This window comes from Salvelinus fontinalis, unplaced genomic scaffold, assembly GCF_029448725.1.
Source record: "Salvelinus fontinalis isolate EN_2023a unplaced genomic scaffold, ASM2944872v1 scaffold_0117, whole genome shotgun sequence".
Taxonomy (NCBI): domain Eukaryota; kingdom Metazoa; phylum Chordata; class Actinopteri; order Salmoniformes; family Salmonidae; genus Salvelinus; species Salvelinus fontinalis.
In genome coordinates this window covers 333,092-347,422 of record NW_026600326.1, presented here as the reverse complement: position 1 = coordinate 347,422, position 14,331 = coordinate 333,092, and the positions used below count along the sequence as shown (strand labels likewise).

At 48.3% G+C, this 14,331-nt stretch overlaps 1 protein-coding gene across 1 annotated transcript in view; it reads left to right on the top strand.

Moving 5' to 3' along the window:
• Positions 1–14,331, top strand: part of adamts3 (ADAM metallopeptidase with thrombospondin type 1 motif, 3) — a gene marked incomplete at its 5' end in the record, with an annotated part of 143,769 nt that overhangs the window by 37,696 nt on the left and 91,742 nt on the right. The window contains 2 exons of the mRNA XM_055911966.1: positions 11,304–11,417; positions 11,497–11,642. Of these exons, the coding sequence (XP_055767941.1) occupies positions 11,304–11,417; positions 11,497–11,642 (260 nt within the window). The remainder of the gene's footprint in view (positions 1–11,303; positions 11,418–11,496; positions 11,643–14,331) is intronic.

Genomic DNA, 14,331 nt, shown 5'->3' with positions numbered 1-14,331 from the left:
CCTGGACCATTACAGTAGTGAGTCACTGAGCCACTTTGTAACCTGGACCATTACAGTAGTGAGTCACTGAGCCACTTTGTAACCTGGACCATTACAGTAGTGAGTCAATGAGCCACTTTGTAACCTGGACCATTACAGTAGTGAGCCACTTTGTAACCTGGACCATTACAGTAGTGAGTCACTGAGCCACTTTGTAACCTGGACCATTACAGTAGTGAGTCAATGAGCCACTTTGTAACCTGGACCATTACAGTAGTGAGCCACTTTGTAACCTGGACCATTACAGTAGTGAGTCACTGAGCCACTTTGTAACCTGGACCATTACAGTAGTGAGTCACTGAGCCACTTTGTAACCTGGACCATTACAGTAGTGAGTCAATGAGCCACTTTGTAACCTGGACCATTACAGTAGTGAGTCACTGAGCCACTTTGTAACCTGGACCATTACAGTAGTGAGTCACTGAGCCACTTTGTAACCTGGACCATTACAGTAGTGAGTCATTGAGTCACTTTGTAACCTGGAGCATTACAGTAGTGAGTCACTGAGTCACTTTGTAACCTGGACCATTACAGTAGTGAGTCACTGAGCCACTTTGTAACCTGGACCATTACAGTAGTGAGTCACTGAGTCACTTTGTAACCTGGACCATTACAGTAGTGAGTCACTGAGCCACTTTGTAACCTGGACCATTACAGTAGTGAGTCACTGAGCCACTTTGTAACCTGGACCATTACAGTAGTGAGTCACTGAGCCACTTTGTAACCTGGACCATTACAGTAGTGAGTCACTAAGCCACTTTGTAACCTGGACCATTACAGTAGTGAGTCACTGAGCCACTATGTAACCTGGATCATTACAGTAGTGAGTCATTGAGCCACTTTGTAACCTGGACCATTACAGTAGTGAGTCACTGAGCCACTTTGTAACCTAGACCAATACAGTAGTGAGTCATTGAGCCACTTTGTAACCTGGACCATTACAGTAGTGAGTCACTGAGCCACTATGTAACCTGGGCCATTACAGTAGTGAGTCACTTTGTAACCTGGACCATTACAGTAGTGAGTCACTGAGCCACTATGTAACCTGGACCATTACAGTAGTGAGTCACTTTGTAACCTGGACCATTACAGTAGTGAGTCACTGAGCCACTTTGTAACCTGGACCATTACAGTAGTGAGTCACTGAGCCACTATGTAACCTGGACCATTACAGTAGTGAGTCACTATGTAACCTGGACCATTACAGTAGTGAGTCACTGAGCCACTTTGTAACCTGGACCATTACAGTAGTGAGTCACTGAGTCACTTTGTAACCTGGACCATTACAGTAGTGAGTCACTGAGTCACTTTGTAACCTGGACCATTACAGTAGTGAGTCACTGAGCCACTATGTAACCTGGACCATTACAGTAGTGAGTCACTATGTAACCTGGACCGTTACAGTAGTGAGTCACTGAGCCACTTTGTAACCTGGACCATTACAGTAGTGAGTCACTGAGTCACTTTGTAACCTGGACCATTACAGTAGTGAGTCACTGAGCCACTTTGTAACCTGGACCATTACAGTAGTGAGTCACTGAGCCACTTTGTAACCTGGACCATTACAGTAGTGAGTCACTGAGCCACTTTGTAACCTGGACCATTACAGTAGTGAGTCATTAAGCCACTTTGTAACCTGGACCATTACAGTAGTGAGTCACTGAGCCACTATGTAACCTGGATCATTACAGTAGTGAGTCACTAAGCCACTTTGTAACCTGGACCATTACAGTAGTGAGTCACTGAGCCACTATGTAACCTGGATCATTACAGTAGTGAGTCATTGAGCCACTTTGTAACCTGGACCATAACAGTAGTGAGTCACTGAGCCACTTTGTAACCTGGACCATTACAGTAGTGAGTCACTGAGCCACTTTGTAACCTAGACCAATACAGTAGTGAGTCATTGAGCCACTTTGTAACCTGGACCATTACAGTAGTGAGTCACTGAGCCACTATGTAACCTGGACCATTACAGTAGTGAGTCACTGAGTCACTTTGTAACCTGGAGCATTACAGTAGTGAGTCACTATGTAACCTGGACCATTACAGTAGTGAGACACTGAGCCACTTTGTATCCTGGACCATTACAGTAGTGAGTCACTTTGTAACCTGGACCATTACAGTAGTGAGTCACTGAGCCACTATGTAACCTGGACCATTACAGTAGTGAGTCATTGAGCCACTTTGTAACCTGGACCATTACAGTAGTGAGTCACTGAGACACTTTGTAACCTGGACCATTACAGTAGTGAGTCACTGAGACACTTTGTAACCTGGACCATTACAGTAGTGAGTCACTGAGACACTTTGTAACCTGGACCATTACAGTAGTGAGTCACTGAGCCACTTTGTAACCTGGACCATTACAGTAGTGAGTCACTGAGCCACTTTGTAACCTGGACCATTACAGTAGTGAGTCACTGAGCCACTTTGTAACCTGGACCATTACAGTAGTGAGTCACTGAGCCACTTTGTAACCTGGACCATTACAGTAGTGAGTCACTGAGCCACTATGTAACCTGGACCATTACAGTAGTGAGTCACTATGTAACCTGGACCATTACAGTAGTGAGTCACTGAGCCACTTTGTAACCTGGACCATTACAGTAGTGAGTCACTGAGTCACTTTGTAACCTGGACCATTACAGTAGTGAGTCACTGAGTCACTTTGTAACCTGGACCATTACAGTAGTGAGTCAATGAGCCACTTTGTAACCTGGACCATTACAGTAGTGAGCCACTTTGTAACCTGGACCATTACAGTAGTGAGTCACTGAGCCACTTTGTAACCTGGACCATTACAGTAGTGAGTCAATGAGCCACTTTGTAACCTGGACCATTACAGTAGTGAGCCACTTTGTAACCTGGACCATTACAGTAGTGAGTCACTGAGCCACTTTGTAACCTGGACCATTACAGTAGTGAGTCACTGAGCCACTTTGTAACCTGGACCATTACAGTAGTGAGTCACTGAGCCACTATGTAACCTGGATCATTACAGTAGTGAGTCATTGAGCCACTTTGTAACCTGGACCATAACAGTAGTGAGTCACTGAGCCACTTAGTAACCTGGACCATTACAGTAGTGAGTCACTGAGCCACTTTGTAACCTAGACCAATACAGTAGTGAGTCATTGAGCCACTTTGTAACCTGGACCATTACAGTAGTGAGTCACTGAGCCACTATGTAACCTGGACCATTACAGTAGTGAGTCACTGAGTCACTTTGTAACCTGGAGCATTACAGTAGTGAGTCACTATGTAACCTGGACCATTACAGTAGTGAGTCACTGAGCCACTTTGTATCCTGGACCATTACAGTAGTGAGTCACTTTGTAACCTGGACCATTACAGTAGTGAGTCACTGAGCCACTATGTAACCTGGACCATTACAGTAGTGAGTCATTGAGCCACTTTGTAACCTGGACCATTACAGTAGTGAGTCACTGAGACACTTTGTAACCTGGACCATTACAGTAGTGAGTCACTGAGACACTTTGTAACCTGGACCATTACAGTAGTGAGTCACTGAGACACTTTGTAACCTGGACCATTACAGTAGTGAGTCACTGAGACACTTTGTAACCTGGACCATTACAGTAGTGAGTCACTGAGCCACTTTGTAACCTGGACCATTACAGTAGTGAGTCACTGAGCCACTTTGTAACCTGGACCATTACAGTAGTGAGTCACTGAGCCACTTTGTAACCTGGACCATTACAGTAGTGAGTCACTGAGCCACTTTGTAACCTGGACCATTACAGTAGTGAGTCACTGAGCCACTATGTAACCTGGACCATTACAGTAGTGAGTCACTGAGTCACTTTGTAACCTGGACCATTACAGTAGTGAGTCAATGAGCCACTTTGTAACCTGGACCATTACAGTAGTGAGCCACTTTGTAACCTGGACCATTACAGTAGTGAGTCACTGAGCCACTTTGTAACCTGGACCATTACAGTAGTGAGTCAATGAGCCACTTTGTAACCTGGACCATTACAGTAGTGAGTCACTGAGTCACTTTGTAACCTGGACCATTACAGTAGTGAGTCAATGAGCCACTTTGTAACCTGGACCATTACAGTAGTGAGCCACTTTGTAACCTGGACCATTACATTAGTGAGTCACTGAGCCACTTTGTAACCTGGACCATTACAGTAGTGAGTCAATGAGCCACTTTGTAACCTGGACCATTACAGTAGTGAGCCACTTTGTAACCTGGACCATTACAGTAGTGAGTCACTGAGCCACTTTGTAACCTGGACCATTACAGTAGTGAGTCAATGAGCCACTTTGTAACCTGGACCATTACAGTAGTGAGTCACTGAGCCACTTTGTAACCTGGACCATTACAGTAGTGAGTCACTGAGCCACTTTGTAACCTGGAGCATTACAGTAGTGAGTCATTGAGTCACTTTGTAACCTGGAGCATTACAGTAGTGAGTCACTGAGTCACTTTGTAACCTGGACCATTACAGTAGTGAGTCACTGAGCCACTTTGTAACCTGGACCATTACAGTAGTGAGTCACTGAGCCACTTTGTAACCTGGACCATTACAGTAGTGAGTCACTGAGCCACTTTGTAACCTGGACCATTACATTAGTGAGTCACTGAGCCACTATGTAACCTGGATCATTACAGTAGTGAGTCATTGAGCCACTTTGTAACCTGGACCATTACAGTAGTGAGTCACTGAGCCACTTTGTAACCTGGACCATTACAGTAGTGAGTCACTGAGCCACTTTGTAACCTGGACCATTACAGTAGTGAGTCACTAAGCCACTTTGTAACCTGGACCATTACAGTAGTGAGTCACTGAGCCACTATGTAACCTGGATCATTACAGTAGTGAGTCATTGAGCCACTTTGTAACCTGGACCATTACAGTAGTGAGTCACTGAGCCACTTTGTAACCTAGACCAATACAGTAGTGAGTCATTGAGCCACTTTGTAACCTGGACCATTACAGTAGTGAGTCACTGAGCCACTATGTAACCTGGGCCATTACAGTAGTGAGTCACTTTGTAACCTGGACCATTACAGTAGTGAGTCACTGAGCCACTATGTAACCTGGACCATTACAGTAGTGAGTCACTTTGTAACCTGGACCATTACAGTAGTGAGTCACTGAGCCACTTTGTAACCTGGACCATTACAGTAGTGAGTCACTGAGCCACTATGTAACCTGGACCATTACAGTAGTGAGTCACTATGTAACCTGGACCATTACAGTAGTGAGTCACTGAGCCACTTTGTAACCTGGACCATTACAGTAGTGAGTCACTGAGTCACTTTGTAACCTGGACCATTACAGTAGTGAGTCACTGAGTCACTTTGTAACCTGGACCATTACAGTAGTGAGTCACTGAGCCACTATGTAACCTGGACCATTACAGTAGTGAGTCACTATGTAACCTGGACCGTTACAGTAGTGAGTCACTGAGCCACTTTGTAACCTGGACCATTACAGTAGTGAGTCACTGAGTCACTTTGTAACCTGGACCATTACAGTAGTGAGTCACTGAGCCACTTTGTAACCTGGACCATTACAGTAGTGAGTCACTGAGCCACTTTGTAACCTGGACCATTACAGTAGTGAGTCACTGAGCCACTTTGTAACCTGGACCATTACAGTAGTGAGTCATTAAGCCACTTTGTAACCTGGACCATTACAGTAGTGAGTCACTGAGCCACTATGTAACCTGGATCATTACAGTAGTGAGTCACTAAGCCACTTTGTAACCTGGACCATTACAGTAGTGAGTCACTGAGCCACTATGTAACCTGGATCATTACAGTAGTGAGTCATTGAGCCACTTTGTAACCTGGACCATAACAGTAGTGAGTCACTGAGCCACTTTGTAACCTGGACCATTACAGTAGTGAGTCACTGAGCCACTTTGTAACCTAGACCAATACAGTAGTGAGTCATTGAGCCACTTTGTAACCTGGACCATTACAGTAGTGAGTCACTGAGCCACTATGTAACCTGGACCATTACAGTAGTGAGTCACTGAGTCACTTTGTAACCTGGAGCATTACAGTAGTGAGTCACTATGTAACCTGGACCATTACAGTAGTGAGACACTGAGCCACTTTGTATCCTGGACCATTACAGTAGTGAGTCACTTTGTAACCTGGACCATTACAGTAGTGAGTCACTGAGCCACTATGTAACCTGGACCATTACAGTAGTGAGTCATTGAGCCACTTTGTAACCTGGACCATTACAGTAGTGAGTCACTGAGACACTTTGTAACCTGGACCATTACAGTAGTGAGTCACTGAGACACTTTGTAACCTGGACCATTACAGTAGTGAGTCACTGAGACACTTTGTAACCTGGACCATTACAGTAGTGAGTCACTGAGCCACTTTGTAACCTGGACCATTACAGTAGTGAGTCACTGAGCCACTATGTAACCTGGACCATTACAGTAGTGAGTCACTATGTAACCTGGACCATTACAGTAGTGAGTCACTGAGCCACTTTGTAACCTGGACCATTACAGTAGTGAGTCACTGAGTCACTTTGTAACCTGGACCATTACAGTAGTGAGTCACTGAGTCACTTTGTAACCTGGACCATTACAGTAGTGAGTCAATGAGCCACTTTGTAACCTGGACCATTACAGTAGTGAGCCACTTTGTAACCTGGACCATTACAGTAGTGAGTCACTGAGCCACTTTGTAACCTGGACCATTACAGTAGTGAGTCAATGAGCCACTTTGTAACCTGGACCATTACAGTAGTGAGCCACTTTGTAACCTGGACCATTACAGTAGTGAGTCACTGAGCCACTTTGTAACCTGGACCATTACAGTAGTGAGTCACTGAGCCACTTTGTAACCTGGACCATTACAGTAGTGAGTCACTGAGCCACTTTGTAACCTGGACCATTACATTAGTGAGTCACTGAGTCACTTTGTAACCTGGACCATTACAGTAGTGAGTCACTGAGCCACTATGTAACCTGGATCATTACAGTAGTGAGTCATTGAGCCACTTTGTAACCTGGACCATAACAGTAGTGAGTCACTGAGCCACTTAGTAACCTGGACCATTACAGTAGTGAGTCACTGAGCCACTTTGTAACCTAGACCAATACAGTAGTGAGTCATTGAGCCACTTTGTAACCTGGACCATTACAGTAGTGAGTCACTGAGCCACTATGTAACCTGGACCATTACAGTAGTGAGTCACTGAGTCACTTTGTAACCTGGAGCATTACAGTAGTGAGTCACTATGTAACCTGGACCATTACAGTAGTGAGTCACTGAGCCACTTTGTATCCTGGACCATTACAGTAGTGAGTCACTTTGTAACCTGGACCATTACAGTAGTGAGTCACTGAGCCACTATGTAACCTGGACCATTACAGTAGTGAGTCATTGAGCCACTTTGTAACCTGGACCATTACAGTAGTGAGTCACTGAGACACTTTGTAACCTGGACCATTACAGTAGTGAGTCACTGAGACACTTTGTAACCTGGACCATTACAGTAGTGAGTCACTGAGACACTTTGTAACCTGGACCATTACAGTAGTGAGTCACTGAGACACTTTGTAACCTGGACCATTACAGTAGTGAGTCACTGAGCCACTTTGTAACCTGGACCATTACAGTAGTGAGTCACTGAGCCACTTTGTAACCTGGACCATTACAGTAGTGAGTCACTGAGCCACTTTGTAACCTGGACCATTACAGTAGTGAGTCACTGAGCCACTTTGTAACCTGGACCATTACAGTAGTGAGTCACTGAGCCACTATGTAACCTGGACCATTACAGTAGTGAGTCACTATGTAACCTGGACCATTACAGTAGTGAGTCACTGAGCCACTTTGTAACCTGGACCATTACAGTAGTGAGTCACTGAGTCACTTTGTAACCTGGACCATTACAGTAGTGAGTCAATGAGCCACTTTGTAACCTGGACCATTACAGTAGTGAGCCACTTTGTAACCTGGACCATTACATTAGTGAGTCACTGAGCCACTTTGTAACCTGGACCATTACAGTAGTGAGTCAATGAGCCACTTTGTAACCTGGACCATTACAGTAGTGAGCCACTTTGTAACCTGGACCATTACAGTAGTGAGTCACTGAGCCACTTTGTAACCTGGACCATTACAGTAGTGAGTCAATGAGCCACTTTGTAACCTGGACCATTACAGTAGTGAGTCACTGAGCCACTTTGTAACCTGGACCATTACAGTAGTGAGTCACTGAGCCACTTTGTAACCTGGAGCATTACAGTAGTGAGTCATTGAGTCACTTTGTAACCTGGAGCATTACAGTAGTGAGTCACTGAGTCACTTTGTAACCTGGACCATTACAGTAGTGAGTCACTGAGCCACTTTGTAACCTGGACCATTACAGTAGTGAGTCACTGAGCCACTTTGTAACCTGGACCATTACAGTAGTGAGTCACTGAGCCACTTTGTAACCTGGACCATTACATTAGTGAGTCACTGAGCCACTATGTAACCTGGATCATTACAGTAGTGAGTCATTGAGCCACTTTGTAACCTGGACCATTACAGTAGTGAGTCACTGAGCCACTTTGTAACCTGGACCATTACAGTAGTGAGTCACTGAGCCACTTTGTAACCTAGACCAATACAGTAGTGAGTCATTGAGCCACTTTGTAACCTGGACCATTACAGTAGTGAGTCACTGAGTCACTTTGTTACCTGGACCATTACATTAGTGAGTCACTGAGCCACTTTGTAACCTGGACCATTACAGTAGTGAGTCACTGAGCCACTTTGTAACCTGGACCATTACAGTAGTGAGTCACTGAGCCACTTTGTAACCTGGACCATTACAGTAGTGAGTCACTGAGCCACTTTGTAACCTGGACCATTACAGTAGTGAGTCACTGAGCCACTTTGTAACCTGGACCATTACAGTAGTGAGTCACTGAGCCACTATGTAACCTGGACCATTACAGTAGTGAGTCACTATGTAACCTGGACCATTACAGTAGTGAGTCACTGAGCCACTTTGTAACCTGGACCATTACAGTAGTGAGTCACTGAGTCACTTTGTCACCTGGACCATTACAGTAGTGAGTCACTGAGTCACTTTGTAACCTGGACCATTACAGTAGTGAGTCACTGAGCCACTATGTAACCTGGACCATTACAGTAGTGAGTCACTATGTAACCTGGACCATTACAGTAGTGAGTCACTGAGCCACTTTGTATCCTGGACCATTACAGTAGTGAGTCAATGAGCCACTTTGTAACCTGGACCATTACAGTAGTGAGCCACTTTGTAACCTGGACCATTACAGTAGTGAGTCACTGAGCCACTTTGTAACCTGGACCATTACAGTAGTGAGTCAATGAGCCACTTTGTAACCTGGACCATTACAGTAGTGAGTCACTGAGCCACTATGTAACCTGGACCAGTACAGTAGTGAGTCACTGAGCCACTATGTAACCTGGACCATTACAGTAGTGAGTCACTGAGCCACTATGTAACCTGGACCATTACAGTAGTGAGTCACTGAGCCACTATGTAACCTGGACCATTACAGTAGTGAGTCACTGAGCCACTATGTAACCTGGACCATTACAGTAGTGAGTCACTGAGCCACTATGTAACCTGGACCATTACAGAAGTGAGTCATTGAGCCACTATGTAACCTGGACCATTACAGTAGTGAGTCACTGAGCCACTATGTAACCTGGACCATTACAGTAGTGAGTCACTGAGCCACTATGTAACATGGACCATTACAGTAGTGAGTCACTGAGCCACTTTGTAACCTGGACCATTACAGTAGTGAGTCACTGAGCCACTTTGTAACCTGGACCATTACAGTAGTGAGTCACTGAGCCACTTTGTAACCTGGACCATTACAGTAGTGAGTCACTGAGCCACTTTGTAAACTGGACCATTACAGTAGTGAGTCACTGAGCCACTATGTAACCTGGACCATTACAGTAGTGAGTCACTGAGCCACTATGTAACCTGGACCATTACAGTAGTGAGTCACTGAGCCGCTTTGTAACCTGGACCATTACAGTAGTGAGTCACTGAGCCACTTTGTAACCTGGACCATTACAATAGTGAGCCACTTTGTAACCTGGACCATTACAGTAGTGAGTCACTGTAACCTGGAGCATTACAGTAGTGAGTCATTGAGCCACTTTGTCACCTGGACCATTACAGTAGTGAGCCACTTTGTCACCTGGACCATTACAGTAGTGAGCCACTTTGTAACCTGGACCATTACAGTAGTGAGTCACTGAGCCACTTTGTAACCTGGACCATTACAGTAGTGAGTCACTGAGCCACTTTGTAACCTGGACCATTACAGTAGTGAGTCACTGAGCCACTTGTAACCTGGACCATTACAGTAGTGAGTCACTGAGCCACTTTGTAACCTGGACCATTACAGTAGTGAGTCATTGAGCCACTTTGTAACCTGGAGCATTACAGTAGTGAGTCACTGAGCCACTTTGTAACCTGGACCATTACAGTAGTGAGTCACTGAGCCACTTTGTAAACCTTGATCAGGTGACCTACATCATTAATGTACAGGCTGAACAAGATGGGCCCCAGTATTGACCCACATCATGGCTGAGAGTGACCTACTGGTTGTGTGTGTGTACTGACATGTATGTGTAACTGATAGATACACACACTTCATGTTCTTAAATGGAAGTATTTTGTCTAATGTATTTTTAGTTATGTCGGACCCCATTTAGACTAGCTGTCTCCTAATGGGGATCCAAATAAAATATAAAAATGCATTCAGCCATACATACATTTTTAAATTATTATTTAAATTGTATTTCACCTTTATTTAACCAGATAGGCCAGGTGAGAAGTTCTCATTTACAACTGCAACCTGGCCAAGATAAAGCAAAGCAGTTCGACACATACAATACAGAGTTACACATGGAATAAACAAACATAGTCAATAATACAGTAGAAAAACAAGTCTATATACAGTGTGTGCAAATGGCGTGAGGAGGTAAGGCAATAAATAGGCCATAGTAGCGAAGTAATTACAATTTAGCAAATTAACACTGGAGTGATAGATGTGCAGATGATGATGTGCAAGTAGCAATACTGGGGTAAAAAAGAGCAGAAAGTAAAGAAAACCAATATGGGGATGAGGTAGATAATGATATACTGCAGCTGGCTGACTGGCTTCCTGAACATTTCCTGTCTCGCTCCGTTGGAACTCCAACCCAGTAAACCAGCGTTTAAAATGTCTTCTTCTTTTTCTTCTTCCAGTTTCGCACATTTGACCCATGTAAGCAGCTGTGGTGCAGTCACCCTGACAACCCATACTTCTGCAAGACCAAAAAAGGCCCTCCTCTGGACGGGACTGAGTGTGCTCCTGGGAAAGTGAGAACTCCTCCTAAACTATGACTACGTAACCATCAGGTTGTTGTGTCTGTCTGACTGTCCTTTGTCTCCTCTATAGTGGTGCTATAAAGGTCACTGCATGTGGAAGAATGTCAACCGGGTGACGCAGGATGGCTCCTGGAGCTCCTGGACGAAATATGGGTCCTGTTCCCGCTCCTGTGGGACCGGGGTTCGCTTCAGAACTCGCCAGTGCAACAACCCAGTGTAAGACCCGGCACCACACTCCCCCCTAACCCCTCCCATAGCACCACACTCCCCCTAGCCCCTCCCATAGCACCACACTCCCCCCTAACCCCTCCCATAGCACCACACTCCCCCTAACCCCTCCCATAGCACCACACCTCCCACTAGCTCCTCCCATAGCACCACACTCCCCCTAACCCCTCCCATAGCACCACACTCTCCCTAACCCCTCCCATAGCACCACACTCCCCCCTAACCCCTCCCATAGCACCACACTCTCCCTAACCCCTCCCATAGCACCACACTCCCCCTAGCCCCTCCCATAGCACCACACTCCCCCCTAACCCCTCCCATAGCACCACACTCTCCCTAACCCCTCCCATAGCACCACACTCCCCCTAGCCCCTCCCATAGCACCACACTCCCCCTAGCCCCTCCCATAGCACCACACTCTCCCTAACCCCTCCCATAGCACCACACTCCCCCCTAACCCCTCCCATAGCACCACACCTCCCACTAGCTCCTCCCATAGCACCACACCTCCCATAGCACCACACTCCCCCTAACCCCTCCCATAGCACCACACTCTCCCTAACCCCTCCCATAGCACCACACTCCCCCTAACCCCTCCCATAGCACCACACTTCCCCCTAGCCCCTCCCATAGCACCACACTCCCCCTAGCCCCTCCCATAGCACCACACTCCCCCTAGCCCCTCCCATAGCACCACACTCCCCCTAGCCCCTCCCATAGCACCACACTCCCCCTAGCCCCTCCCATAGCACCACACTCCCCCTAGCCCCTCCCATAGCACCACACTCCCCCTAGCCCCTCCCATAGCACCACACTCCCCCTAGCCCCTCCCATAGCACCACACTCCCCCTAGCCCCTCCCATAGCACCACACTCCCCCTAGCCCCTCCCATAGCACCACACTCCCCCTAGCCCCTCCCATAGCACCACACTCCCCCTAGCCCCTCCCATAGCACCACACTCCCCCTAGCCCCTCCCATAGCACCACACTCCCCCTAGCCCCTCCCATAGCACCACACTCCCCCTAGCCCCTCCCATAGCACCACACTCCCCCTAGCCCCTCCCATAGCACCACACTCCCCCTAGCCCCTCCCATAGCACCACACTCCCCCCTAACCCCTCCCATAGCACCAAACTCCCCATAACCCCTCCCATAGCACCACACTCCCCCTAACCCCTCCCATAGCACCACACTCCCCCTAGCCCCTCCCGTAGCACCACACTCCCCCTAACCCCTCCCGTAGCACCACACTCCCCCTAACCCCTCCCGTAGCACCACACTCTCCCCTAAACCCTCCCGTAGCACCACACTCCCCCCTAACCCCTCCCGTAGCACCACACTCCCCCTAGCCCCTCCCGTAGCACCACACTCCCCCTAGCCCCTCCCGTAGCACCACACTCCCCCTAGCCCCTCCCGTAGCACCACACTCCCCCTAGCCCCTCCCGTAGCACAACACTCCCCCTAACCCCTCCCATAGCACCACACTCCCCCTAGCCCCTCCCATAGCACCACACTCCCCCTAGCCCCTCCCATAGCACCACACTCCCATTAGCACCACACTCCCCCTAGCCCCTCCCATAGCACCACACTCCCCCCTAACCCCTCCCATAGCACCACACTCCCCATAACCCCTCCCATAGCACCACACTCCCCCTAGCACCACACTCCCCCTAACCCCTCCCATAGCACCACACTCCCCCTAACCCCTCCCATAGCACCACACTCCCCCCTAACCCCTCCCATAGCACCACACTTCCCCCTAACCCCTCCCATAGCACCACACTTCCCCTAGCCCCTCCCATAGCACCACACTCCCCCTAGCCCCTCCCATAGCACCACACTCCCCCTAGCCCCTCCCATAGCACCACACTCCCCCCTAACCCCTCCCATAGCACCACACTCCCCCTAGCCCCTCCCATAGCACCACACTCCCCCTAGCCCCTCCCATAGCACCACACTCCCCCTAGCCCCTCCCATAGCACCACACTCCCATTAGCACCATACTCCCCCTAGCCCCTCCCATAGCACCACACTCCCCCCTAACCCCTCCCATAGCACCACACTCCCCATAACCCCTCCCGTAGCACCACACTCCCCCTAGCCCCTCCCGTAGCACCACACTCCCCCTAACCCCTCCCATAGCACCACACTCCCCCCTAACCCCTCCCATAGCACCACACTCCCCCTAGCCCCTCCCATAGCACCACACTCCCCTTAGCCCCTCCCATAGCACCACACTGCCCCCTAGCACCACACTCCCCCTAGCCCCTCCCATAGCACCACACTCCCCCTAGCCCCTCCGATAGCACCACACTCCCCCTAGCCCCTCCCATAGCACCACACTCCCCTTAGCCCCTCCCATAGACCAACACTCCCCCTAGCCCCTCCCATAGCACCACACTCCCCTTAGCCCCTCCCATAGCACCACACTCCCCCTAGCACCACACTCCCCCTAACCCCTCCCATAGCACCACACTCCCCCCTAACCCCTCCCATAGCACCACACTTCCCCCTAACCCCTCCCATAGCACCACACTTCCCATAGCCCCTCCCATAGCACCACACTCCCCCTAGCCCCTCCCATAGCACCACACTCCCCCTAGCCCCTCCCATAGCACCACACTCCCCTTAGCCCCTCCCATAGCACCACACTCCCCCTAGCCCCTCCCATAGCACC